At 39.7% G+C, this 25737-nt stretch overlaps 1 protein-coding gene across 1 annotated transcript in view; it reads right to left on the reverse strand.

Annotated features, from left to right (window-relative positions):
• Positions 1-675: 675 nt before the first annotated feature.
• LOC109874853 (protein disulfide-isomerase TMX3-like) overlaps positions 676-25737 on the reverse strand; it is a 41076-nt gene continuing 16014 nt past the window's right edge. Inside the window, exons 5-16 of the mRNA XM_020466887.2 lie at positions 23769-23814; positions 23572-23652; positions 21961-22060; positions 21728-21805; positions 21165-21231; positions 10664-10762; positions 10092-10149; positions 9820-9873; positions 9626-9682; positions 6039-6168; positions 5673-5741; positions 676-4296 (exon numbers count right to left, since the gene is read on the reverse strand). Of these exons, the coding sequence (XP_020322476.1) occupies positions 4048-4296; positions 5673-5741; positions 6039-6168; positions 9626-9682; positions 9820-9873; positions 10092-10149; positions 10664-10762; positions 21165-21231; positions 21728-21805; positions 21961-22060; positions 23572-23652; positions 23769-23814 (1088 nt within the window). The 3' untranslated portion in view covers positions 676-4047. The remainder of the gene's footprint in view (positions 4297-5672; positions 5742-6038; positions 6169-9625; positions 9683-9819; positions 9874-10091; positions 10150-10663; positions 10763-21164; positions 21232-21727; positions 21806-21960; positions 22061-23571; positions 23653-23768; positions 23815-25737) is intronic.

The following is a 25737-nucleotide window of genomic DNA, read 5'->3' on the forward strand; positions in this document are numbered from 1 at the left end:
TAGTTTGTCTAAATTGTGTTATTTAATAGAAATATGAAAATAGAAGCTAAGATCGAAATGCTTACATTAAAATGTAATGATTATTATCACTCAAGTGATAAGAGGATGGAATGTGACGGACATTTTTATGTTTGTACTTTTCTAAATAACCAATTTCTGTGTTCTGTTTGTGTTTTTCTATAAACCAATTTCTGTGTTCATGCAAGTGATTGATTGAACTCCTGTGAGAAATTCTCACTGTAATATCTTCAATTTGGCAGTAGGCCCAGGCCCTTGTTTTGAGAATGATATCTCAGTTTCAAGGTCTCAGCTTGGAAAGAAGAAGCCTTGTGAGGTATTGGTCTGCCACATGCATGAACCGGTATTGGTCGGTCACATGAATGAAGCAAACGTTAATTAATCATAAATGCTAAATCATGCAAATATGACTTGACTGCAGTATATAAGAGAACTAACGGGACTGCCCCGGGAGAGCTCCTGACCGACGTTCACTATGGTGCATAAAGTTTGTTGGAACCTCTCCAGCGCCCTTATAATAAACAATGATTACTTTAAGATTGACTTTGAGAGTCCCTGTGTAAGAATTTCCACGACACAACTTAAGAAAATGCATTTTTCAATAGCACTGGTCCAAGAGAAACATTTGGCAGAAAATGATTCAAGGTGGGAAAAAAGAGGGGTTACTATCTTGTTTAATAGATCGGTGTGCTTGCCAAGGGTAAAGTGTTGAGGGATGATCATGGTAGATATGTGATGGTAGTGGGGTCAGTAGGTGGCACAGACATTAATATTCTGAACCTGTATGCACCAAATTAAGACAACCCAGAGTTCTTTACAGATATCGCAACTGTAATAGCAGACAATGCAAAAGGGATGGTTATTGTTGGCGGGGACTTTAAATGCATACAGAATTACAAGATTGACCGACTTCCTGCATATTAAAAAAAAATCAAATTAGGGCTTATTGATACTTGGCATTTTAAGAATCCCAGAATGAAGGACTTAGGTTTTTCTAAAGTTCAAGACAGCTACTCCAGAATATACTTATTTTTATACTTATTTTGTATATCCAAGCAGTATTTACATAAAGTTGAGAAATATAGCATTTAACATATTGACAGACCATATTGTAAAGCAAAGATTACCCTAAGTGATAATGATTACGTATCATCATCTATTTTGTGGGAAGGGGCAAAGGCAGTATTAAGAGGGAAGATAATTGCTTGTGTGCCAAATTAAGAAGAAAAACAGCAGGGTTTGGGGATAGTTTAAAGAGAACATAAAAAACAAGGGATGATGATATATTGCATAAGTTGAATGAATGTAGACAAAAATTAGATGAGTTATTGATTTACAAAGTATAAGGGGCAGTTAGATTTACTAATCAAAGATATTATGAGGTGGGTAATAGAGCCAGATGGTTGTTAGCCTTTCAGCTACAAAAATCCCAGGCTAGCAAAGTAGACCCTAAGATAATTCATCCCTTCTCTAAAGCAGAACCAAGAGACATTGCAGAGGCATTTGGAGCATATTATAAAGACCTTTACGATTCATCAGAACAAGAACAAAATAGAACCCTTTTGCCTAACTTAAATCTCACTAAATAATGGACGAAACACGGACAGTTACAGAAAGCGAGATTGAGGAAGCCATTAAGGGATTGAAAAATAATATCACCAGGGACCGATGGATACCGAAGTGAATTTTATAAGACCCCAGTTCTGTGCAGAGTAAATACTGTGATTGTGAATTATGAAAGGGAGAGCAACCCAAAACGTGGTAGGAGGCAACCATTACAGTAATCCATGTGAAAGGTAAAGGTCCTTCCCAGTGAAGCTCATTTTGGCCTTTTAGTCTTCTCCCCATGGACCTGAAATTGTTATCCACAATAATTACTGAGAGAATTCAGAAACATATAGGGAAAGTGATTAACCCAGATCAGACAGGTTGTATACCTGGCAGACACATTTCCAACAATATTAGGAGAGTATTAAACATTCAATCACTGACAAAGGGTAGACAACAAACATTTAATACATCTCAGCTTAAATGGATTTTGTGCATTATAGTTGATTGGTTTTACCTAAAACAAACACTATTGAGTATGGGATTCAGCCCATTGAAAGGTTACAGCTCACAATTCTTCAGCCTGAAAAGAGAAACTAGCCTAATTTTCTCTAAATATTGAGCCACTGGCAGAAATGATGATGAACCCACAAATTTAAGGTATAGTGGATGAAGGTGTGACACACAAGATATCCCTCTTTGCATATAATATTTTGCTGTATTTAAAAAATCCCTTTATCCTCTATCCCTAAACTCTTACACAGTTTGAGGTGCTTTGAAGAACAGCCTAGGTATAAAGTCAGTGAAGCAAAGTCAGAAGCTATGATGATTTCAGGAAATTGGCCCTCTCAGTTGAATAAAGATGTGTCCTTTCATTGGTCTAGACAAGGGTTTAGATATTTGCGTATTATTTTTAACACCCTGCGCATCACAGCTTTACTCAGGAAACTATACTAAACTGATCTCACAGATTAAGACAGATTTGGGAAGATCTGCCACTTTCTTTAATTGGTAGGGTGGAAATGGTAAGAATGAATATGTTGCCCAGATTGCTCATTCCATTTCATGCATTACCCATTCTAGTCCCTGTGTCTACCTTCAACCCAATTTAAAAAAAAATTTTTGGGCCACTCAATTAAAAGCTTTGGTGGCCTGGATTAATATCTATATTCTGAGAACAGTCATGGCAACCATGTTCTGTGTATGTTTGGTGGGACTTTGATGGAATATTCTCCTAACCCTCAGAAAACTGGACTTGGGAAAGTTCCAATGAAATGTGTCTAGAACATTAATGGGCAATTCCACCACTTTCAGCCTCATATTCATTATCTCCAGCACCATACCGGTGTCTACGTAATATGAAAACTGCACATTTCTATGATCTGTGGTTAAAAAGAAAAGGACGTAAAAAAAGATGCTTCTCTGTGACATCACAGGGTAGGATTAAAAGTGGTTTTCAAAACTTGCAACAAGTTTCTAGCCAATATTTTCTTGCTCCCCCAATTCTTGCTCCCCACGAATTTCATAGTGTTTGAAAATCACTGTTTTGATGATATTATCGTGTAGAACTTGTTAACTTTATATTTATTTCTACAACATGTAGAAATGCTCCCTTTTCAGATATGTAGTCGCTGGTATTGTGCTAGATAATTAAAATTAAGTTGAAAAGTGGTGAAATTGCTCTTTAATATAGGATTTTCTGAGAACATGGCATCACATTTAATCTGTAACGCCAAAACATGCTAAATAGGTTCTCAGGAATTCTTGCTAGCATACATAGAATGTTCCCCTAACTAACAGAAAAGTGGGCACAAACTGGATACAATCAGGAGAACATGACAGGTAACATTACAAAAATGTTCTCTACCTAGAATTGTTTGCTGGGTTTATTGATGGTGCTAAAAAACTAACACCACAGTGGAACAAAATAGAACATTTTCACTGAATTCGTCTCCTGTAACCCACTGTAAAGACATTTCCGGTTTATATAGGCCCTACAATTCAATGTCTTCAACAACATTGAATTGACATTAATTCATTAATGAATGTTTCAAATAAAATATATATGATAAAAAAAGTCCAAATCAAATAAATAAAAGAGTTTGGAGTGATGCAACAAAACCCCAATAATTTCTTAGAAAATGATTGATGATGTAGAAATTCAAGTATCGCTGAACATACTCAGGATAACTACTATTGACCCCTAGTACCTCCTCCCTAGGGTACGTTGAAGCAATATGGCGAAAACACCACACAGTCTATAGGAAGGCAATTAAAGTTATTGCCATATTGCTTATTTAAACCTATCCCATTTTCTTATATCTACAAGAGGGGCTAAGGGGTAGGGGTTTATTTTATTTTACTTTTTATTTAACCTTTATTTAGCCAGGAAGTCCTATTGAGGTCAGAATACCTACGTATTTTATGAGGGAGACATGGCCACGAGGGCATTTCAATAAAAAAATTCATACCACTTCATACTTAATCAGCCTTCTTCTCTGCCGGATTCTTCCCTTTCGTCTCAGTCTTCTTGTCTTCCCCAGGACCTTTGAGCTGCTTTTGCTCCACCCTCTCCCCAGTTATTGGTTCCTCGTCCTCTGTGTCTCTCATCGACTCTGTGTTTCTCATTGAGCGCCAGGCCATGCATAGGCCGTAACACAAGGCACTTCCGCCGCCGCAGAAAACAACGACGAGGAAGGCGCCCAAAAGGGGCGCATTGGTAAATATATTCTGAGAGAGAGAGAAAGAGAGAGAGAGAGAGAGAGGTGTAGATTGGTGGAGTTGAGGGCACAGGGTTAAGGCAAAGCCATACTTTGCTATACAAAAAAATATCCATTATACAACAGCACTGATAAAATGTAAAAGTCGGAAGTTTACATACACCGTAGCCAAATACATTTCAACTCAGTTTTTCACAATTCCTGACATTTAATCCCAGTAAATATTCCCTGTCTTAGGTCAGTTAGGATCACCACTTTATTTTAAGAATGTGAAATGTCAGAATAATAGTAGAGAGAATGATTTATTTCAGCTTCCCAGTGGGTCAGAAGTTTGCATACTGCTAAATTAGTATTTGGTAGCATTGCCTTTAAATTGTTTAACTTGGGTCAGTCCCTCCTGCAGCAAATCACCCCCACAACATGGTGCTGCCACCCCCGTGCTTCACGGTTGGGATGGTGTTCTTCTTGCAAGCGTTCCCCTTTTTCCTCCAAACATAACGATGGTCATTATTGCCAAACAGTTCTATTTTTGTTTCATCAGACCAGAGGACATTTCTCCAAAAAGTACGATCTTTGTCCCCACGTGCAGTTGCAAACCGTAGTCTGGCTTTTTATGGCGGTTTTGGAGCAGTGGCTTCATCCTTGCTGAGCGGCATTTCAGGTTATGTCGATATAGTTTTACTGTGGATATATATACTTCCGTCCCTGTTTCCTCCAACATCTTCACAAGGTCCTTTGCTGTTGTTCTGGGAATGATTTGCAATTTTCACACCAAAGTACGTTCATCTCTAGGAGACAAAACGTGTCTCCTTCCTGAGCGTTATGACGGCTGTGTGATCCCATGGTGTTTATAATTGCATACTATTGTTTGTACTGATGAACATGGTACCATCAGGCGTTTAGAAATTAGACTTGTGGAGGTCTACAATTTTATTTCTGAGGGCTGATTTCTTTAGATTTCCCCATGATGTCAAGCAAAGAGTCACTGAGTTTGAAGGTAGGCCTTGAAATATATCCACAGGTACACCTCCAATTGACTCAAATGATGTCAATCAGAAGCTTCTAACGCCATGACATCCTTTTCTGGAATTTCCCAAGCTGGTTAAAGGCACAGTCAATTCAGTGTATGTAAACGTCTGACCCACTGGAATTCTGATACAGTGAATTATCAGTGAAATAATCTGTCTGTAAACAATTGTTGGAAAAATGACTTGTCATGCACAAAGTAGATGTCCTAACCGACTTGCCAAAACTATAGTTTGTTAAACAAGAAAGTGGTTGAAAATGGAGTTTAATGACTCCAACCTAAGTGTATGTAAACTTCCAACTTCAACTGTATGTCAAAGTGAAAATGAAAGCCTCGTGCCAACATGTTCTGTGACTTACTGTAACAGTCGTTTTGGTGTTGAACGCAATCCTTATAAAGCATTGATAGTATCCATTCCCTCCCTGGGACTGATTGAAACAAGATTGTTAATGTTGGATATTACAAATGTTATTGGGTAATATACAATGTTTCGATGGACACTACACATTGCATCAAATGTATCATATTTGAACATGCTTCTCTGTGTTTTACATTTTTTAAACCTGTGTTTGTTTGAGCTTCAATGAAATTGACAGGGCTTGCACTTTGGAACAATTCTAATGTGTATATTGTGCTGGGCAAGCTTAATCAAGCACAGGTAAAGTATTTCAAAGATTTCAAATACAATTTCATCCCAGGTCAGATTTAGGTTTAGTTAGACTGACTTTAATCCGGCCCTTCGACACTCCATCGATGAACTTCACCAGCTGTTCCTTTGTCTCCACTTTGTTGGGCGGTAGGAAATATCCATCGTTAGACACGTTGAGCACGATAATAGAGGGCATGGCCAGTTCTCTGTCAACACATACACATAGGGTTTAGGGTTAGTTGTCAACACGCTGTGTCAGTGGCAATTTCAGTGAAGCCACTACACAACACAACAATAAACAATACATTAAATGCACCATAACAGTGACAAACGGTGCCCACAAACTGCTAGGGCCTACATAAAGCTGTACCAACACCAGAGCTTTCTTTTTAGCACCGTAGAGTGAATCGTTGCCACCGCTACACATGGCTATCAGCGGAGCCTTGTCTGGCAGAAAAGCCTTTTTTTTAAACATAGCTGATATGGCTGACTTGCTTAAATAAATATGGTCTCTACTGACTCCTTGTGTATTCATGTAACGCGACAAGAACCGTATTCTCTCTCAATAATAATGAATGCCGACATTTGTTTTGACTTTTGAACCATACCATCATGTTTGTTATTTTATCATTAACACAAGTAGCTCAAACTATAAGCAAGTGTAAACAAACGAGATGCGACGAGGTATGACTATTTGAGAGAGAGAGAGAGAGAGAGAGAGAGAGAGAGAGAGAGAGACTCAGCGGTTAGTATTTTATTATGTGGTCTTAAAGGGAAGGAAAATACAATTATGAGGATCCACTTTTATTGACAATTTACTGACACACAGACAGCGCATTGCACAAACAAAACAACCCTCACAATATGAACTGGAATTACATGGGTCCATTCCTGAACTTTTTGTGAACATAACATTTTGAATGGGAAGAGACTCACTGGCAAACATGGTTACAGACCCAATAGTATCCCCTCCTCATGGAGAAAACCACATGAACTATTATAATACACAAATTAAGGAAACCAATGAAATGCATCATTCTAACATTACCTAAAATGATGAATAATCCTAATGAGACCTATTTAAGCAACATAACAATGGAGATGTACAAACTACGGCATAATGGAACGATGAGCAGATAAGAATCAAGCCGTAATTTTGATTAAGACATGAGCTGAAACGGACGGTAGCCTAAAGTAAATTCGGAAAGTATTTCAGACACCTTGACTTTTTCCACATTTTGTTACGTTACAATCTTATTGTAAAAGGATTAAATACATACACATTTTCATCAATCTACACACAATACCCCATAATGACAAAGGAAAACCTGTTTTCCGGACATTTTTGCAAAAGTATTACAAATTAAAAACAGAAATACGTTATTTACATAAGTATTCAGATCCTTTGCTATTAGACTTGAAATTAGACTTTCCATTGATCATCCTTTAGATGTTTCTACAACTTGATTGGAGTCCACCTGTGGTAAATTAAATTGATTGGACATGATTTGGAAAGGCACACACCTGTCTATATAAGGTCCCACAGTTGACAGTGCATCTCAGATCAAAAACCAAGCCATGAGGTCAAAGGAATTGTCCGTAGAGCTCCGAGACATGATTGTGTTGAAGCACAGATCTGGGGAAGGGTACCAAAAAATGTCTGCACCATTGATGGTCCCCAAGAACACAGTGGCCTCCATCATTCTTAAATGAAATAAGTTTGGAACCACCAAGACTCTTCCTAGAGCTGGCAGCCCGGCCAAACTGAGCAATCGGGGGAGAAGAGCCTTTGTCAGGGAGGTGAGCTCCAGACTTCCTCTGTGGAGATGTGAGAACATTCCAGAAGGACAACCATCTCTGCAGCATTCAAAATAATCAGGCCTTTACGTTAGAATGGCCAGACAGAAACCACTCCTCAGTAAAAGGCACATGACAGCCCGCTTGGAGTTTGCCAAAAGGCACCCAAAGACTCTCAGACCAGGAGAAACAAGATTCTCTGGTCTGACGAAATCAAGATTGAACTCTTTGGCCTGAATGCCAAGCATCATGTTCTGGAGGAAACCTGGCACCATCCCTACGGTGAAGCATGGCGGTGGCAGCATCATGCTGTGTGGATGTTTTTGTTTTAGCAGCAGGGACTGGTAGACTAATCACGATCGAGAGAAAGATGAACAGAGCAAAGTGCAGAGAGATCCTTGATGGCAACCTTTCCAGAACGCTCAGGAACTCAGACTGGGGCAAAGGTTCACCTTCCAATAGGACAATGACCGTAAGCACACAGCCAAGACAAAGCAGGAGTGGCTTTGGGACAATTCTCTGAATGTCCTTGAGTGGCACAGCCGGAGCCCGAACTTGAACATGATCAAACATCTCTGGAGAGACCTGAAAATAGCTGTGCAGCGACACTCCCCCATCCAACCTGAAAGAGCTTGAGAGGATCTACAGAGGTGAATGGGAGAAACTCCCCAAATACAGGTGTGCCAAACATGTAGCATCATATTCAATAAGATTCGAGGCTATAATCGCTGCCAAAGGTGCTTCAACAAAGTAGAGTAAAGGGTCTGAATACTTATGTGATATGTGATATTTCAGTTTCTTATTCTTTTATACATTTGCAAAAGAAAATCTAAAAACTTGTTATTGCTTTGTCAATATGGGGTATTGTGTGTATATTGATAATGGGAAAAAAACTACTTCATTAATTTTAGAATAAGGCTGGCAGCGAAACAGTTCATCCAGCCTCAATTACTGCCTGGAACCTAACAAAGCGGAAAAAGTAAAGGGGTCTGAATACTTTCCGAATGCACTGCTATATCCTTATTCGTTTAGCCACACAATTTAATGCATGCTATAATTTTGGCAAGCACATACCTATTCTCCTCCGTTTGTTGGTTGTGAAGGTTGATTGCTCATCTATATGCGGTGTCTAGCCACAATGTTTGGTTTCCCCAGAAGTCCCAGTTTATCAACGTTATCTAGATGTGATGCACAATTCTCATATTTTGAGTCCCTTTCAGACAGATGTTCTAAATCTTTAAATCCAGACATGGACCACCCACCCTCTCCACCAAATAGCAGGCAGGTGAAGCAAAATAGTGATTGCTTTGCGATGCTCACAGTTAGCCACTGCTTCCTTCCAACACCCTCATTGTTGAATTTGCGATTTCCAACTTGTGTAATATTTATGCCCAATGTCCAATAAGCACTGAGAAGATTTCTCTAATTTATTTTTAAATGACAAGGAAAAGTATTTTCCAGTAGATAATTGATGTGATTTATGATTCCGACTGCTTATCTAGCTAGCCAGGATTTTAAAAGTATGATGTTGACATTATCAGTCCAATCAAAGCTACAGCAAAATGTAACGTGATTTGACATAATTTTGTCTGTGGCCAATGACCTTTAACCTTCTCGATGGGCATTTCTACTGTAAATCTATGGCTCTACCCCACCTGTCCTGAACCACTGTGCCACTGTGCTGTGTATGGAAGGCACTACTAGGCAGGCCAGGTCCTGGAGAACCATTGCCCGAAACAAAGATCCTAACCACACTTAACACAACAATCGCTTATATTATGTATTGATGTCAATTGTGGATTTGTGCAAAAACTCTAGCTACTTCTGAATTTTAAATAAGGGCAGAAAAGAGATATGACCACTCACTCCATGATGAGGCCATTGATGTACTCGTTTCCGTCCATGTGACCAAACTGGAATTCTCTGAGAAGACATCAGGACCATGTTCATTATGATACATCGTAGCAAAACTTATTGCAAAATAAAACGAAAATAGTAATTTCTTATTGGGCAAGTTCAGATAGTAACTCCCCGTTTCGCTCTGTTTCAGATAAACTCACTTGCTATAGAGGTCCTTGTATTCAGTGGCCACTCTTTCCACCATGGTCTTGTAACTGGGTAGGGAGGAATATTTGATTAATAAGAATAGGCTGTTAATATGTTTCGAGTGCAATATTTATCACATGAACAAAAGTTGATTTGTAAGGGCGATCTTGTCCTAATGGAAACTTGAGATCTACATGTGTAACTTGAATTGTAGCACATATGAGGTAAATGTGTAATTCAGGTGAACTACCCCTTACATTATATTGGGATAAAGAGATACTCATACCGGATGCTCTCCTCAGTAGGGTTTCTCTCATCCACTATAGCCAGAGCCACCAGTTTGCCTATACAAATAAAAAACCAAAACAATTCTAAAAACAGAAAAAACACATTTAACTTCACTTCATAACCATCCTTCACATAGGATTTTATTCCTATCTGATTCATTAAAGCCACACTGTAAGAATTAATAGCAATGTAATGCACTAGTTCATACACTCACTGAATATTGAACACTGTTGCTTGCCCCCTTGTGGTAGACAAGTAGACACACAAAGACATCCATTCTATTGAAATCTTCTAATTCAAAGTTATTTACTGGTAAAGCACATACACACACACAGCAAGCATGGTGTGTGTGTGTGTGTGTGTGTGTGTGTGTGTGTGTCTGTGTGTGTGTGTGTGTGTGTGTGTGTGTGTGTGTGTGTGTGTGTGTGTGTGTGTGTGTGTGTGTGTGTGTGTGTGTGTGTGTGTGTGTGTGTGTGTGTGTGTGTGTGTGTGTGTGTGTGTGTGTGTGTGTGTGTGTGTGTGTGCGTGCGTGCGTGTGTGTGTGTGTGTGCATGAGAGAGTGTAACATACTTGTATCTCCCATTTCATACAGAGTGTAGCTGTCAATCTGGAGGTAATTAAGGAATCGTTCACTATTGATCCAGGATGCGAGGTCCCCATCATGTTGTTCTAAGAGACAAGAGAAAGAATATAAAATATACACGTTTGTAGTCAGCGAATACTAATGTTATCCAGAGGCTGCTGAGAGTGATTCAACAAAAATACACTTCCAGACTTTCCAGATTGATCAACAACAGCCTAAGAAGGCTACAGTATAATGAACAACTTTTAGCAAATGATCCGTTCCAAAAAATATTGTAGCTGACTATGTTCTAGGGCTGTGGTGAGATTCTCTACCCTTCTCCCGAAGTGTGCAATCACACACTTCCCTTCATGGATTTATAAGGAATGGACAGAGGAAAGGAATTTGGTGGAAACTCCCTCCGGACATGGTTGCACCAATCCAAAGCGTCTAACTGTGTGAAGGAGAGTGAATGAGTGGACACTTCTTGGTGAAGGGGAAATATTTGCAATCCATAGCCGTGGGAAGTTGTTTTGATCGAAAATGTTGGTGCTGATCGAAAAAGAAATGTTTTAGGGAGATCTATGCAGACTAACAATAACATTCAATTCCTAATGTGATGAGTAGTTAAGCATAGGACAAGATTCAGTAACAGTATCACTGCAGCCTAAGTTCATTTAAATCATGGCTGTTTGCAAAAAAAAGCCTGCTTGTAAACAGCGCATACATTTCTTTGCACTGCATAATAACAGGTGTGTCAGAGAGAGAAAACAAGTGTTGTAAATACATTAGGTTGTTTTCACATATAGGCCTCTTTAAAATAACCAATCTCAGTCCTCTTTAATGTGAAATTTGGGGTAAAAAAAAGCAATATACGTACGTAACTCTTTGTATTCACTCTGCCCTTGCCTTTGAATGAGGACTCAACTCTTTTGCCAGTTCACTTCACCTATTTTGTGGGCCGAGTCCTTTTTGCATTCACAATGCTATGTTCAGAAGGGAACCAAGATCTTTTTCCAACATTCACTCAATGCACTCTGGGTTTTTACAAAGTGCCAGATAAGCCATTCCATCAGATCATGTTATCGGACAGCTAGATATACCGACTTACATTTTGGAAGCTAATAGATTGCATTGAGTTAAAAGATGAGACATAATATCTTCTAATTATAATTATTAACATGTAAATATTATCGGTGACAGAGTAAATAGCATAAGAATACTGCAGATTAAATAATGCTGTAATTGAAAATTCTACACCCAATGCAGGGTACTGCTCCTTTAAGACCTAGCATTGATTTTGTGATTAGAGCTATCCGGAATCCTTGGGACATCCCTACCCTAAATCCTAACCTTAACCATAACCATAACCCTTACCTAACTTTAACCCTTACCTTAACCATTTTAAATGTCAACGTCAATAGGGTAACGTCAGGGTTGGGACATCCCAGGGATACCGAATAGCAATGCCCTCACAAAATATGTTGTCTTCTCACACCATTCAAACCCCACAATCGAATGCACTGCTGATGAAGCGCTCTTAGCCTATTGCAAACTAATAATCTGAACATCATGTCAGTACAAAACTCCACACATATTTTGGAATTTCTGTGTATCCTTGACAATCGCTAAACAATATCCAAAAACAGCACACCGGAACACAGAATTCAAGCGACCACCTCTTGAGCTGGTTCGCTTCGGGGGCTCAATTTGAGTGGTCGGAGTTCCTTTGGAGAATTCAGACTGAACAAAAAATGAAGCGAACCGCACTTAGTTTACAAAAAGTTGCTGTAAGAGACAAAGTGTGAAAATACCCTTAGTAAACACAAGATTGGGCCTACTCAAACTGAGCACAGAAATAAACGGTTTCAGGACCAATGACAGCTATGCACGCCATCACGTAGAAAAGTGCTCAAGTCAATCCAGCACCGGCGGGGATGCACCCTGTGTTGATTGCTAGTGGGCTACTAAGCCTACGTGTTTGACATGGGCTGGAGCAGGCCTGCGAGCCGAGGCAGAGATAGTGCCATGTTCCTTATTTGATATTGCTCCCATTCCCTTTTTTACAAGTTTATAATTGTAAACTAATAGAAAATAGAAATGGGAGACTGCTCCAGATCATTTGATATCAACCACAAGAGAAGAGGGATAAAGAGAGAGAGGGAGAGAAACTGTGAATCCTAAACCACCCCCAAACCTTACTAACTCAATCGGAGGGCCCACCGTTGCCACGTGTTGCAGACGAAACTCGAGGGTGACTTCCAGAGTGGCAATGGGATCAATAAACCCATCATCTTCGGGACACACTTCTGAATGATGCAATTCATATTTGACTTTTAAAAATAAAAACGACCATGGAATTTCAAGCAAACAAATCCCCCCATCATTTTACAAGATATAAACCTCAGTAACAGTTAAACATTTCATTTGGGAGGTTTCATTTGTAACAGGTGTCAAGTCTCAAAATAAGACATAAACAAATGCTATTTGTATATAATTAGGCATGCCTCTCCATTCTTTTGTATGAAATAGCATAAACTCCAAACATATCGCATTGCGTGCCAGGATTGCACTTGCTCTGAAGCCTGCAGCCTTGCTGGCTCGGTCAAAGTGGCTGAGAGTCTAATTAGCCCGTACACCCAATAATTTTTACCTGTTGAGTGTAGGGGGCAGTATTTAGATTTTTGGATGAAAAACGTACCTAAATTTAACTGCCTATTACTCTGGTCCAGAATCTAGAATATGCATATAATTGTCAGATTAGGATAGAAAACACTCTAAAGTTTCCAAAACTGTCGAAATATTGTCTGTGAGTATAACAGAACTGATATTGCAGGCGATAACCTGAGGAAAATTCAACCAGGAAGTGGCCTCTATTTTGAAAGCTCCAAGTTCCATTGAAAGCCTTCCCTCCATTAAAGGGATATCAACCAGATTCCTTTTCCTACGGCTTCCCCATTTTGTGAACAGTCTTTAGACATAGTTTCAGGCTTTAATTTTGAGAAATAAGCAAGAAAGATCACATCACGTCAGTGGATAGCTGGGTGTCCCCAGAATTGAACAGTTTGGAGCAGCCATTGTGTCTCTCTCTCCTATTGACAAAGCTAAATTCCCGGTTGATATATTATCGATTATATATTGAAAAAACAACCTGAGGATTGATTATAAAAAACATTTGACATGTTTCTGTGGACATTACGGATACTATTTGGAATTTCCGTCTGCGATGTCGTGACCGCTCGCGCCTGTGGATTTCTGAACATAATGCGCCAACCAAATGGAGGTATTTTGGATAGAAAAATAATCTTTATGGAACAAAAGGAACATTTATTGTGTAACTGGGAGTCTCGTGAGTGCAAACATCCGAAGATCATCAAAGATAAGTGATTTAATTTATTGCTTTTCTGGCTTTCGTGACCAATCTACTTAGCGGCTAGCTGTTTGTAATATGTTGTCTACTGAGAGAGATGTTCTTACATAAACGCTTAGATAGCTTTCGCCGAAAAGCTTTATTGAAATCTGACACGCCAGGTGGATTAACAACAAGCAAAGCTGTGTTTTGCTATATTGCACTTGTGATTTCATGAAAAAATATATATATTTAATTTGAATTTGGCGCGCTGCAACCCAGCTGATGTTGACATAAATTATCCCGCTAACGGGATGGGTGCATCAATACGTTTTTAACTCACTTGGCTTTGGGACCCTTGTGCAAATGGTGGTACACTGTACTGACTATGGTACAGCAGAGACTCCAAACTAGAGGTCGACAGATTAATCGGAATGGCCGATTTAATTAGGGCCGATTTCAAGTTTTCATAACAATCGGAAATCAGTATTTTTGGGCCCCGATTTTGCCAATTTTTTTAAATAATTTACAACTTTATTTAACTAGGCAAGTCAGTTAAGAACACATTCTTATTTTCAATGACGGCCTAGGAACGAGGCAGAATGACAGATTTTTACCTTGTCAGCTAGGGGGATCAAATCTTGCAACCTTACAGTTAACTAGTCCAACGCTCTAACCACCTGCCTCACGAGGAGCCTGCCTGTTAATGCAGTAAGCCAAGGTAAGTTGCTAGCTAGCATTAAACTTATCTTGTAAAAAACAATCAATCAATGACTGTCGTTGCTCCAATGTGTACTTAACCATAAACATCAATGCCTTTCTTAAAATCAATACACAAGTACATTTTTAAACCTGCATATTTAGCTAAAAGAAATCCAGGTTAGCAGGCAATATTAACCAGGTGAAATTGTGTCACTTCTCGCGTTCATTGCATGCAGAGTCTGGGTATATGCAACAGTTTGGGCCGCCTGGCTCTTTGAGAACTTATTTGCCAGAAATGTACGTAATTATGACATAACATTCAAGGTTGTGCAATGTAACAAGAATATTTAGACTCATGGATGCCACCCGTTAGATAAAATACGGAACGGAATAAACGTTTTGTTTCCGAGGTGATAGTTTCTGGATTTGACCTGAGGCTCGTATTTCTGTGTGTTTATTACAGTTAAGTTTATGATTTGATATTTGATAGAGCAGTCTGACTGAGGGGTGGTAGGCAGCAGCAGGCTCGTAATAGTCAAAGGTATGTGATTTAGAGAGAAATAGTCGACGCGTTATAATTCCTGTAATAACTTGCGGCTGAACTTGAAAGGGGTTCCTTCGTTATTTTACCGTTCATGTCTTCCATAGAGAATGTCTTGATCTACTTCAGGTCTGTGTTGGTCTGTGTTTTGTGCAAACTTAAACTGCCTCGGCGTTTTGATACCCGTGTAAATCTCACTAGGATAAGGGAACATTTGTCAAAATATTTGCATGCTTCACAGTAGGTATGGTGTTCTTTGGATGCAACTCAGCATTCTTCGTCCTCCAAACACGACGAGTTGAGTTTTTACCAAAAAGTTATATTTTGGTTTCATCTGACCATATGATATTCTCCCAATCTTCTTCTGGATCATCCAAATGCTCTCTAGCAAACTTCAGACGGTCCTGGACATGTACTGGCTTAAGCAGGGGGACACGTCTGGCACTGCAGGATTTGAGTCCCTGGCGGCATAGTGTGTTACTGATGGTAGGCTTTGTTACTTTGTCATTCACTAGGTCCCCCCGTATGGTTCTGGGATTTTTGCTCACCGTTCTTGTGATCATTTTGACCCCACGGGGTGAGATCTTGCGTGGAGCCCCAGATCGAGGGAGATTATCAGTGGTCTTGTATGTCTTCCATTTTCTAATAATTGCTCCCACAGTTGATTTCTTCAAAGCAAGCTGCTTACCTATTGCAGATTCAGTCTTCCCAGCCTGGTGCAGGTCTACAATTTTGTTTCTGGTGTCCTTTGACAGCTCTTTGGTCTTGGCCATAGTGGAGTTTGGAGTGTGACTGTTTGAGGTTGTGGACAGGTGTCTTTTATACTGATAACAACTTAAAACAGGTGCCATTAATACAGGTAACGAGTGGAGGACAGAGAAGCCTCTTAAAGAAGAAGTTACAGTTACTGTGAGAGCCAGAAATCTTGCTTGTTTGTAGGTGACCAAATACTTATTTTCCACCATAATTTGCAAATAAATTCATAACAAATCCTACAATGTGATTTTCTGGTTTTTCTTTCTCATTTTGTCTGTCATAGTTGAAGTGTACCTATGATGAAAATTACAGGCCTCTCTCATCTTTTTAAGTGGGAGAACTTGCACAATTGGTGGCTGACTCAATACTTTTTTGCCCCACTGTATATATATATATATATATATGTTGTTAAAGAATCGGCCGAATAATCGGTATTGGCTTTTTTTGTCCTCCAATAATCGGTATCGATATCTGCATTGAAAAATCATAATCGGTCTACCTCTACTCCAAACCCCATAAATCATGAGCGCACTGTTTACAAAACAGAGCTGAGAGCTCTCTGTGCAGAATCCAGCTGTTGCCACCCAACTAAATCCAGCAAAGTGGACTCATTTATCACCAGAACCTCCCAACAAAGCACACAATCCTTTGAAATAATTGCCCAACAAACAGAACACAACAACTGCAATGAAATGTGTTTCAGACATAATTATGCACCATAGTGGTATTTTTTCTATTTGCCACGACATTGCAGGTTATCTAAGTGGACTCATTTTCCCTGGCTTTGTAAAGACTACTTCCTGACAGGAGCCCTACTTCCTTGTCCAATTTTGTTCCCACACTCAAAGGCAGGCTTTTCAGTTTCTACAGGTTCATGGGAGCTATGTTACTCTGCACTCTATACGAGATTGCCAAATAATTACAATGGCTGCTTCTGATAATTCTTCTTTCCAAGAGCTGGTCGCTGAAAACGTTTTTGATGTTCTTTTACATAGGGACATACAGCCCTATTAATTTGAGCCAGAAAAAAACTGAAGATGAGTTGAGACAGTGAGAACAAGAATTGCGAGACCAGCAAGTAGCGATACTGTGACACGGTCAGACTCTGACTGGTGGTGCCTATGCGAATGTCGACAGAAGATGAATGTCTGTGCCGCCACGAATTTGATCATGGACAATCAAAGTTTCGACGCACATGTGGATAGAGGGGTGCTGCTCCAGCATGTTTTTATGAACCTCCAAGATCAACTAGTGGTGGCAGCCTAGACCATCTGGACCAGGAGGGCAACTGACAAATGAGTACGGTGTTTTACGGTGTTTCGCTCTCGTTAGCTTGCTAGCAATTTATGCTCTCTTTTTACACAGTGTTGTTCAGTACAGAATCATTTTGTAATCGATTCAGCCATAACGGGCTTGCTGGTACTACTACAAGCCAAGCTAGCCAGCTTTGTTTGCTATACCCAACATGTACTGTAGCCTAATGATATAGCTAGCTAGATAAAGTTAGCTAGCTTTAGTGCATCTCATTAGGAGCACAACTGGATCAATATTTTTGTTGATGATGAGAAAGAGAAAAATAATGACTTTGGCTTTATGATGCATATTAACTAATCATGTGTGTGGTAACTAGCTATCTAGCTAACGTACAGTACCTGTCAAAAGTCTGGACACACCTACTCATTCAAGAGTTTTTCTTTATTTTACTATTTTCTACATTGTAGAATATGAAATAACACATATGGAATCATAAAGTAACCAAAAAAGTGTTTGACAAATAGCCACCCTTTGCCTTGACGACAGCTTTGCACACTCTTGGCATTCTCTCAACCAGCTTCACCTGGAATGCTTTTCCAGTAGTGCTGAAGGAGTTCCCACATTTGCTGAGCACTTGTTGGCTGCTTTTCCTTTACTCTGCAGTCCAACTCATCCCAAACCATCTCAAAAATGCCTGAACAGTCCATGTTGAGATGTGTGTTACTTGAACTCTGTGAAGCATTTATTTGGGCTGCAATTTCTGAGGCTGGTAACACTAATGTACTTATCCTCTGCAGCAGAGGTAACTCTGGGTCTTCCTTTCCTGTTGCGGTCCTCATGAGAGCCAGTTTCATCATAGCGCTTGATGTTTTTTTGCGACTGCACTTGAAATGTTCCAGTTCCAGATGGACTGACCTTCATGTCTTAAGGTAAGGATGGACTGGCATTTCTCTTTGCTTAATTGAGCTGTTCTTGTCATAATATGGATTTGGTCTTTTACCAAATAGGACTATCTTCTGTATACTACCCATACCTTGTCACAACACAACTGATTGGCTAAAACACATTAAGAAGGAAAGAAATTCCACAAATTAACTTTTAAGAAGGCACACCAGTTAATTAAAAGGTTATTCCAGGCAACTACCTCATGAAGCTGGTTGAGAGAATGCCGAGAGTGTGCAAAACTTTCATCAAGGCAAAGGGTGGCTACTTGGAAGAATGTAAAATATCAAATATATTTTGTTTTGCTTAACACTTTTTTTGATTTCATAGTTTTGATGTCTTCTCGAATAGTAGATTCCATTCCATATGTGTAATTTCGTAGTTTTGATGTCTTCACTATTATTCTACAATGTGGAAAATAGTAAAAATAAAGAAAACCACAACTCGGGGCGGCAGATAGCCTTAGTGGTTAGAGCGTTGGGCCAGTATCCGAAAGATTGCTTGATCGAATCCCCCGAGTTGACAATTTAAAAATCTGTCGTTCTGCCCCTGAATAAGGCAGTTAACCCACTGTTCTTAGGCCGTCATTGTAGATAAGAATGTGTTCTTAACTGACTTGCCAAGTTAAATAAAAGTTAAAACATTAATTATTTTTAAATGAGTTGGAGTGTCCAAACTTTTGATTGGTACTGTGTGTTTGTGAGATGTGTAATATTCTGCATTGTGCTTCTACAGTAGGAATACAGACAGTACACAACGATTGCCCATGAAAGTCTAATAGGCTTTTTATCATTCTCTTACAGACAATACCGCATGGTGGCCTATAGATTATTTTTTGAGTTTGTTTTATGTGGGGAGAAGCTAAGCACAGGACACCGAATCCCTTTGCCTGCATTTGTTGTTGGGGCCATTCGAGCAATTTATCCCTCACACGATGGACAGTATGTTGGATACATAGAAGTTGATGCCTCAAGAGGAGATGTGAAAGATCCCATAACAACAATCTCACCTTGTATCAAAGTGTCTCCGAACACCTCACTGCACCCACCATATGTAAGTATTCCCTTTGAAGAACTGTAGTATTTATTATAGGTGTTAGTAGTATATTGTTCTGCTACTGTATATACAGTGCATTCGGTAAGTATTCATATCCCTTTTTTTATGGACACGATTTGGAAAGGCACACACCTGTCTATATAAGGTCCCACAGTTGACAGTGCATGTCAGAGCAAAAACCAAGCCATGAGGTCGAAGGTATTGTCCATAGAGCTCCGAGACAGGATTGTGTTGAGGCACAGATCTGAGGAAGGGTACCAAAAATGTCTGCAGCATTGAAGGTCCCCAAGAACACATTGTCCTCCATCATTCCTAAATGGAATAAGTTTGGAACCACCAAGACTCTTCCTCTTCCTTGGTCAAGATGGTGATCAAGAACTCGATGGTCACTCTGACAAAGCTCTAGCATTACTCTGTCGAGATGGGAGAACCTTCAAGAAGGAAAACAATCTCTGCAGCACTCCACCGATCAGGCCTTTATGGTAGAATGGCCAGATGGAAGCCACACCTCAGTAAAATACACATGATAGCCCGCTTGGAGTTTGCCAAAAGGCACCTAAACGAGTCTCAGACCATGAGAAACAAGATTGTCTGGTCTGATGAAGCCAATATTGAACTTTGGCCTGAATTCCAAGCGTCACGTCTGGAGGAAACCTGGCACCATCCCTAACGTGAAGCATAGTGGTGGCAGCAGCATCATGCTATGGGAATGTTTTTCAGCGGCAGGGACTAGTCAGGATCGATGGAAAGATGAATGGAGCAAAGTACAGGGAGATCCTTGATGAAAACCTGCTCCAGAGTGCTCAGGATCTCAGACAGGGGCGAAGGCTCACCTTCCAACAGGACAATGACCCTAAGCACACCACCAAGACAACGCAGGAGTGGCTTCAGGACAAGTCTCTGAATGTCCTTGAGTGGCCCAGCCAGAGCACAGACTTGAACCCGATTGAACATCTCTGGAGAGACCTGAAAATAGCTGTGCAGCAACCCTCCCCATCCAACCTGACAGAGCTTGAGAGGATCTACCGAGAGAAACGGGAGAAACTCCCCAAATACAGGTGTGCCAAGCTTGTAGCGTCATACCCAAGAAGACTCGAAGCTGTAATCACTGCCAAAGCTGCTTCAACAAAGTGCTGAGTACAGGGTCTGAATACTTAATTTAAAGCGGCAAGAAAAAGTATGTGAACCCTTTGGAAATACCTGGATTTCCACATTAATTGGTCCTAAAATTTAATCTGTAGATGTGATATTTAAGTGTTGTATTTGGAATTAATTTGCAAGACATTCTAAAAACTTGTTTTTGCGTTGTCATGATGAAGTATTGTGTGTTGATTGATGAGAGAAAAAAAGCATTTCAATACATTTTAAAAGAAGGCTGTAATGTAACAAATTGTGGAAAAGGTCAAGAGGTCTGAATACCTTCCGAATGCACTGTATATCCCTAGCCCTTCCAACTCAATCTCCTCTCCACTTCTGATTGCACCAGATCCACCACTTCAAAGAACTCGCATCTCCACCCGAGTTCTCCTGCTTCGGGTGCCACCACTTCGGTCTCCATTGTGTGGCAATAGCAGGCATCAGCTGGGGCTACTGTGTTGTCAGGTGTTTTTTGATTGGCTCATACCAGGATTGAAGAAACCCGAAAGTATTTTCTGAGACATTTAGATTTTGATTGTGCTTGATGTTGTAAATGCGAACTGCTTCCCTACAGGAAGGAATTAACCACCAACATTCAACCTTGCGGTCGTGCATTGTTTATATCAATAATGCAATGGAAAAATGGTTTAATCTATTTTTCTTGCAACAACACATTCTTCTGCAGGGAGTGCTGCCGTTTTGCCATTTTACCACAGGGGGTGCTGCCGCATACATACTTCCTGCGGCTATGAATGCAACACTGGTCTCTTACCATCATAAAGGAAGTAAGTGCCATCCTTGAACACTGCCACAGTCGGGTATTCCTGGAGAGTAACTGCCTGAGAATGACCAGAAAAGAGAGAGAATACCTCAGTCACAAAATATGATTGGAGCTCAATGTCAAGGCCCCTGGAGGCAGCGGTTCAATCCCCCATACCACCGCTCACTTTCTGTGCTGTAACCTCCTGATTTATCTCCCCATCTCCTCATAAACCTGCCAATAAAACATTTTTTTTTAAACTCGTATATGTTTTTATAGATATACACTACCGTTCAAAAGTTTGGGGTCACTTAGAAATTCTTGTGTTTTTGAAAGAAAATTAAAATAACATCAAATTGATCAGAAATACAGTGTAGACATTGTTAATGTTGTAAATTACTATTGTAGCTGGAAACGGCAGATTTTTATGGAATATCTACATAGGTGTACAGAGGCCCATTATCAGCAACCATCACTCCTGTGTTCTAAAAATTGCTTTTCTTTCAAAAACAAGGACATTTCTGTGACCCGAAACTTTTGAACGGTAGTCTATATACACAATTTCTAAAACGTACCTTGGGTAAAATGTTCCTTGCAGCAGAGAAGAAGTAAGTATGCACAATCAGTTCCTTGGCCACAGATATGTACTTCTCCTTGGGGGACAAAAGGGAAAAGGGGGAAACCTCAGACAGGCTATGGCACAGAATAATCATTTGTTTATTGTGTCCCGTGTGATTGTGCACGCGTGCGTTCGTACGTGTGCCTGTGTGTGTGTGCTTGTGTGTTTAATGCGCGGGTGTACTCATACCTTCAAGTCGGACGGTCCACCAACGTATACAAAGAGAACATCATGTCTACTCATAACATTCTGAAATAACTGCTGACTTGGCAGTGCTCTCACCACAGGTCTAAAACAAAGGAGGGATGGGGAGAGAGATGGAGAGAGTGTATAAGGGACTGATGAAGGGAGTGAGAGACAGATGGGCAGAGATGGAGAGAGTACATCTTAAAGTAACTGTCCAATGAAAATCTTATTTTAAAGATCATAATCTGTCAATTTATACCGAAATCATGTTTACACACTTTTTGCCAGATTTACAAACGATCAAGGGTAAGACCCCACTGTAAAAAGTGGGTCGGCACTGTCGTTCATCTGAAGTGCTTTTACTGATTTGTGTACGCTCTGGTTAGTTTAGCCTATTCTATTAAATTTGTCTGAAATCAAACAATGAATTTGAAAGGTCAATATTTGTTTTAATTGCTTTCAACACCTCATGCACATTCGCATTGCTTAGCGGTGAAGGCAGTGTAGCGGAGGTAGCCTATGAGGAGGCATGGCTTATTTGGGCCGTGGCTTTCAGTTTGTTCTTTTAAGCCACCCGTCAAGTTAATTGGTTGTGTTGTAATCACCATGCAGAGTTTGCTTGTACACTAACAGCCCGCCGTCTAATAATACTTGCATAAGGGCATGTGATACTTTGAATAAGTGGCTAAATGCTAATCCTGGATGTTGTGTATCGCATTCAACCAATCAGGTTGCAGCAGTCTGTTTTTTCACCCTTAACCTAACGCAGCGCTGTATCACATTAGTGGAAACCAACACTGTTCTCAGGAGCGGTATGACAGTTTTGACTACCAGAAGTGACTTTTCGTAGCAGGTCAGGAGAATTTACACAGCAGGTTAGGAGAATTAACGTGGTAGACACGACTCGAATATATCTAGCTACAATCAGATCTGCCCTTAGAACATTCTTGGTTTCCACTAATACAATGCTGCTAATGCGGCAGGCATAAAAGAAATGCAACCCCTGGTCTGATAGTTTTAACCTGATTGGCTGAACGCAATACATAACATCCGAGATGAGCATTTAGCTACTCTAGCATGGTGGTGGAAAAATGTGTTTCATTAGGAAAGAATGTATACTTTATCCGTATTCGTCAATAAATAAAATTAAGGAGGATGTTAAAGCCTATGCAGCCTGAATGGAGAATATTTGAGGTACAAACCGGTCCACAAGGGATACTAATGCTTTTCTGGCTGCATACAATGCGTTTGGCCTGTAAGAGTTCACATCTCAATATCGCCATCTGACGGCCTTTGGGCTGGTGAAAGTGTAAACAAAGACCATTTCATGGTGAAGCTACCTTTGTTATTCTAATATTTGTTTCACCCTCAAAATAATAGGGGCAAAATTTGGACATGCTTAGTAAATCTAGCCCTTACTGGTCATGCATACTCTGTTAAAGCCCCACTCCTTCATTTGAAAAACAATAAAGCAGCCAGCCACTTGGTTTGCCATAAATTTGAGGGATGGGGCTGGAGAAATGTAACCAAATATCACAAAGTGGGCCTTTAGAAGTAAAATACAAGCTTTTTACAGACCATGAGCAACAACTAAACTGCCATCCTCAGTCTTACCCAGATACTCTGTCTGCAAACTCCATTATGCCATCCTTGGTTCTAGGACCTCTGTAGTTGTATTTCAAGTCATCCTTCAACCTATCCAACAGAGAATGGTAAGTTAGAATAACAAGAGCTGGGTTATGTGTTCAGTAGGGCAAATCTCAGGTCCATGTACCAACAATGAAAATACAGCTAAAATGTTCACAACTCACAACTTTATAGCGGGATAGCCTCCAACTCGAAACTCTTTTGCAAAATCTGAAACACAAATGTAAATAACTTGTTATGGCTGAAGGCAGTATTGAGTAGCTTGGATGAATAAGGTGCCCAGAGTAAATTGTCTGCTACTCAGGCCCAGTTGCTAATATATGCATATTATTAGTAGATTTGGATAGAAAACACTCTGAAGTTTATAAAACTGATCGAATGATGTCTGTGAGTATAATAGAACTCATATGGCAGGCAAAAACCAGGCAAAAAAAATGCTTCTACTGTAAAGGAGGGGGGAATGGGAGCTGAATGAGTCAGAGGTCTGTCAGAGTGCCATGAGCTGGTAACTCGCGTTCACGTGAGAGTTAGCTTGCATTCCATTGTAATTCTACAGACAAAGGAATTTTCTGGTTGGAACATTATTGAAGATTTATGTTAGAAACATCCTAAAGATTGATTATATACTTCGTTTGACATGTTTCTACGGACTGTAACGGACCTTTTTGACTTTTTTTCTGGCCTGCGCATCATGAATTTGGATTACTGGGCTAAACGTGCGAACAAAAAGGAGTTATTTGGACATAAATTATGGACTTTATCGAACAAATCAAACATTTATTGTGGATCTGGGATTCCTGGGAGTGCATTCTGATGATGATCATCAAAGGTACGTGAATATTTATAATGTCATTTCTGACTTCTGTTGACTCCACAACATGGCGGATATCTGTATGGCTTGATCTGATTATTGCATGGTAATAATAATGCATAGTTCCACAACATCTGGTGATTTTGCAGAGAACCACATCAATTTACAGAAATACTCATAATAAACATTGAATGCAATCATGCTGATATCCTCTATTATAATATCACATACACTCCCTGTATTAATTTTAATCTGTATTAATTTGGACAGTGAAGCTAAAATGTTTTATTTGTCTTTATACTCCAGGATTTTGGATTTGAGATTAAATGTTTTATTTTAGGGTATTTTCATACATACAGCGCCTTATTTCAGACTTATTCCACGTTTTGTTGTGTTACAGCCTGAATTCAAAATGGAAAAAACAGATTTTTTTTCTCACCCATCTACACACAATACCCAATAATGACAAGGTGAACACGTTTTTTTTTGTGCAAATGTATTGAAATAAAATAAAGAAATATCTCATTTACAGAAGTAGTCAATAGTTTGAAGAAACACCTTTGGCAGTGATTACAGATGTAAGTCTCTTAGAGCTGTCCACACCTGGATTGTGCAACATTTGCCCATTATTCTTTTCAAAATTCTTCAAGCTCTGTCAAACTGGTTGTTGATAATTGCTAGACAACCATTTTCAGGTTTCGCCATAGATTATAAAGTAGATTTAAGTCACAGCTGTAACTTGATTACTTGGCCATTTTGCCTGTGCTTAGCTCCATTACGTTTAATTTCTATCCTGGAAAAACAGCCCTTAACGATTACAAGCATACCCATAACATGATGCAGCCACCACTATGTTTGAAAATATGGAGAGTGGTACTCAGTAATGTGTTACATTGGATTTGCCCTAAACAGAACACATTATATTCAGGCCAAAAATGTAATTGCTTTGCCACATTTTTTGCAGTATTACTTTAGTGCTTTTATTCTGTACAGGCTTCCTTCTTCTTCTATGTTAGTATTGTGGAGTAACTACAATGTTGTTGATCCATCCTCAGTTTTCTCCTATCACAGCCAATAAACTCTCTAAATGTTTTAAAGTCACTATTGGCCTCATGATGAAATCATTCCTCTCTGGCAAATTAGTTAGGAAGGACGTCTGTATCTTTGTAGTGATTGGGTGTATTGCTACACCATCCAAAGTGTAATTAATAACTTCACCATGCTCAAAGGGATATTTGATGTATGCTTCATTTTTTTTTTACAATCAACCAATAGGTGCCCATCTTTGCGAGTCATTGGAAAACCTCCTTGGTATTTGTGGT

The sequence above is a fragment of the Oncorhynchus kisutch genome, linkage group LG30 (assembly GCF_002021735.2).
Source record: "Oncorhynchus kisutch isolate 150728-3 linkage group LG30, Okis_V2, whole genome shotgun sequence".
In the NCBI taxonomy this organism is placed as follows: domain Eukaryota; kingdom Metazoa; phylum Chordata; class Actinopteri; order Salmoniformes; family Salmonidae; genus Oncorhynchus; species Oncorhynchus kisutch.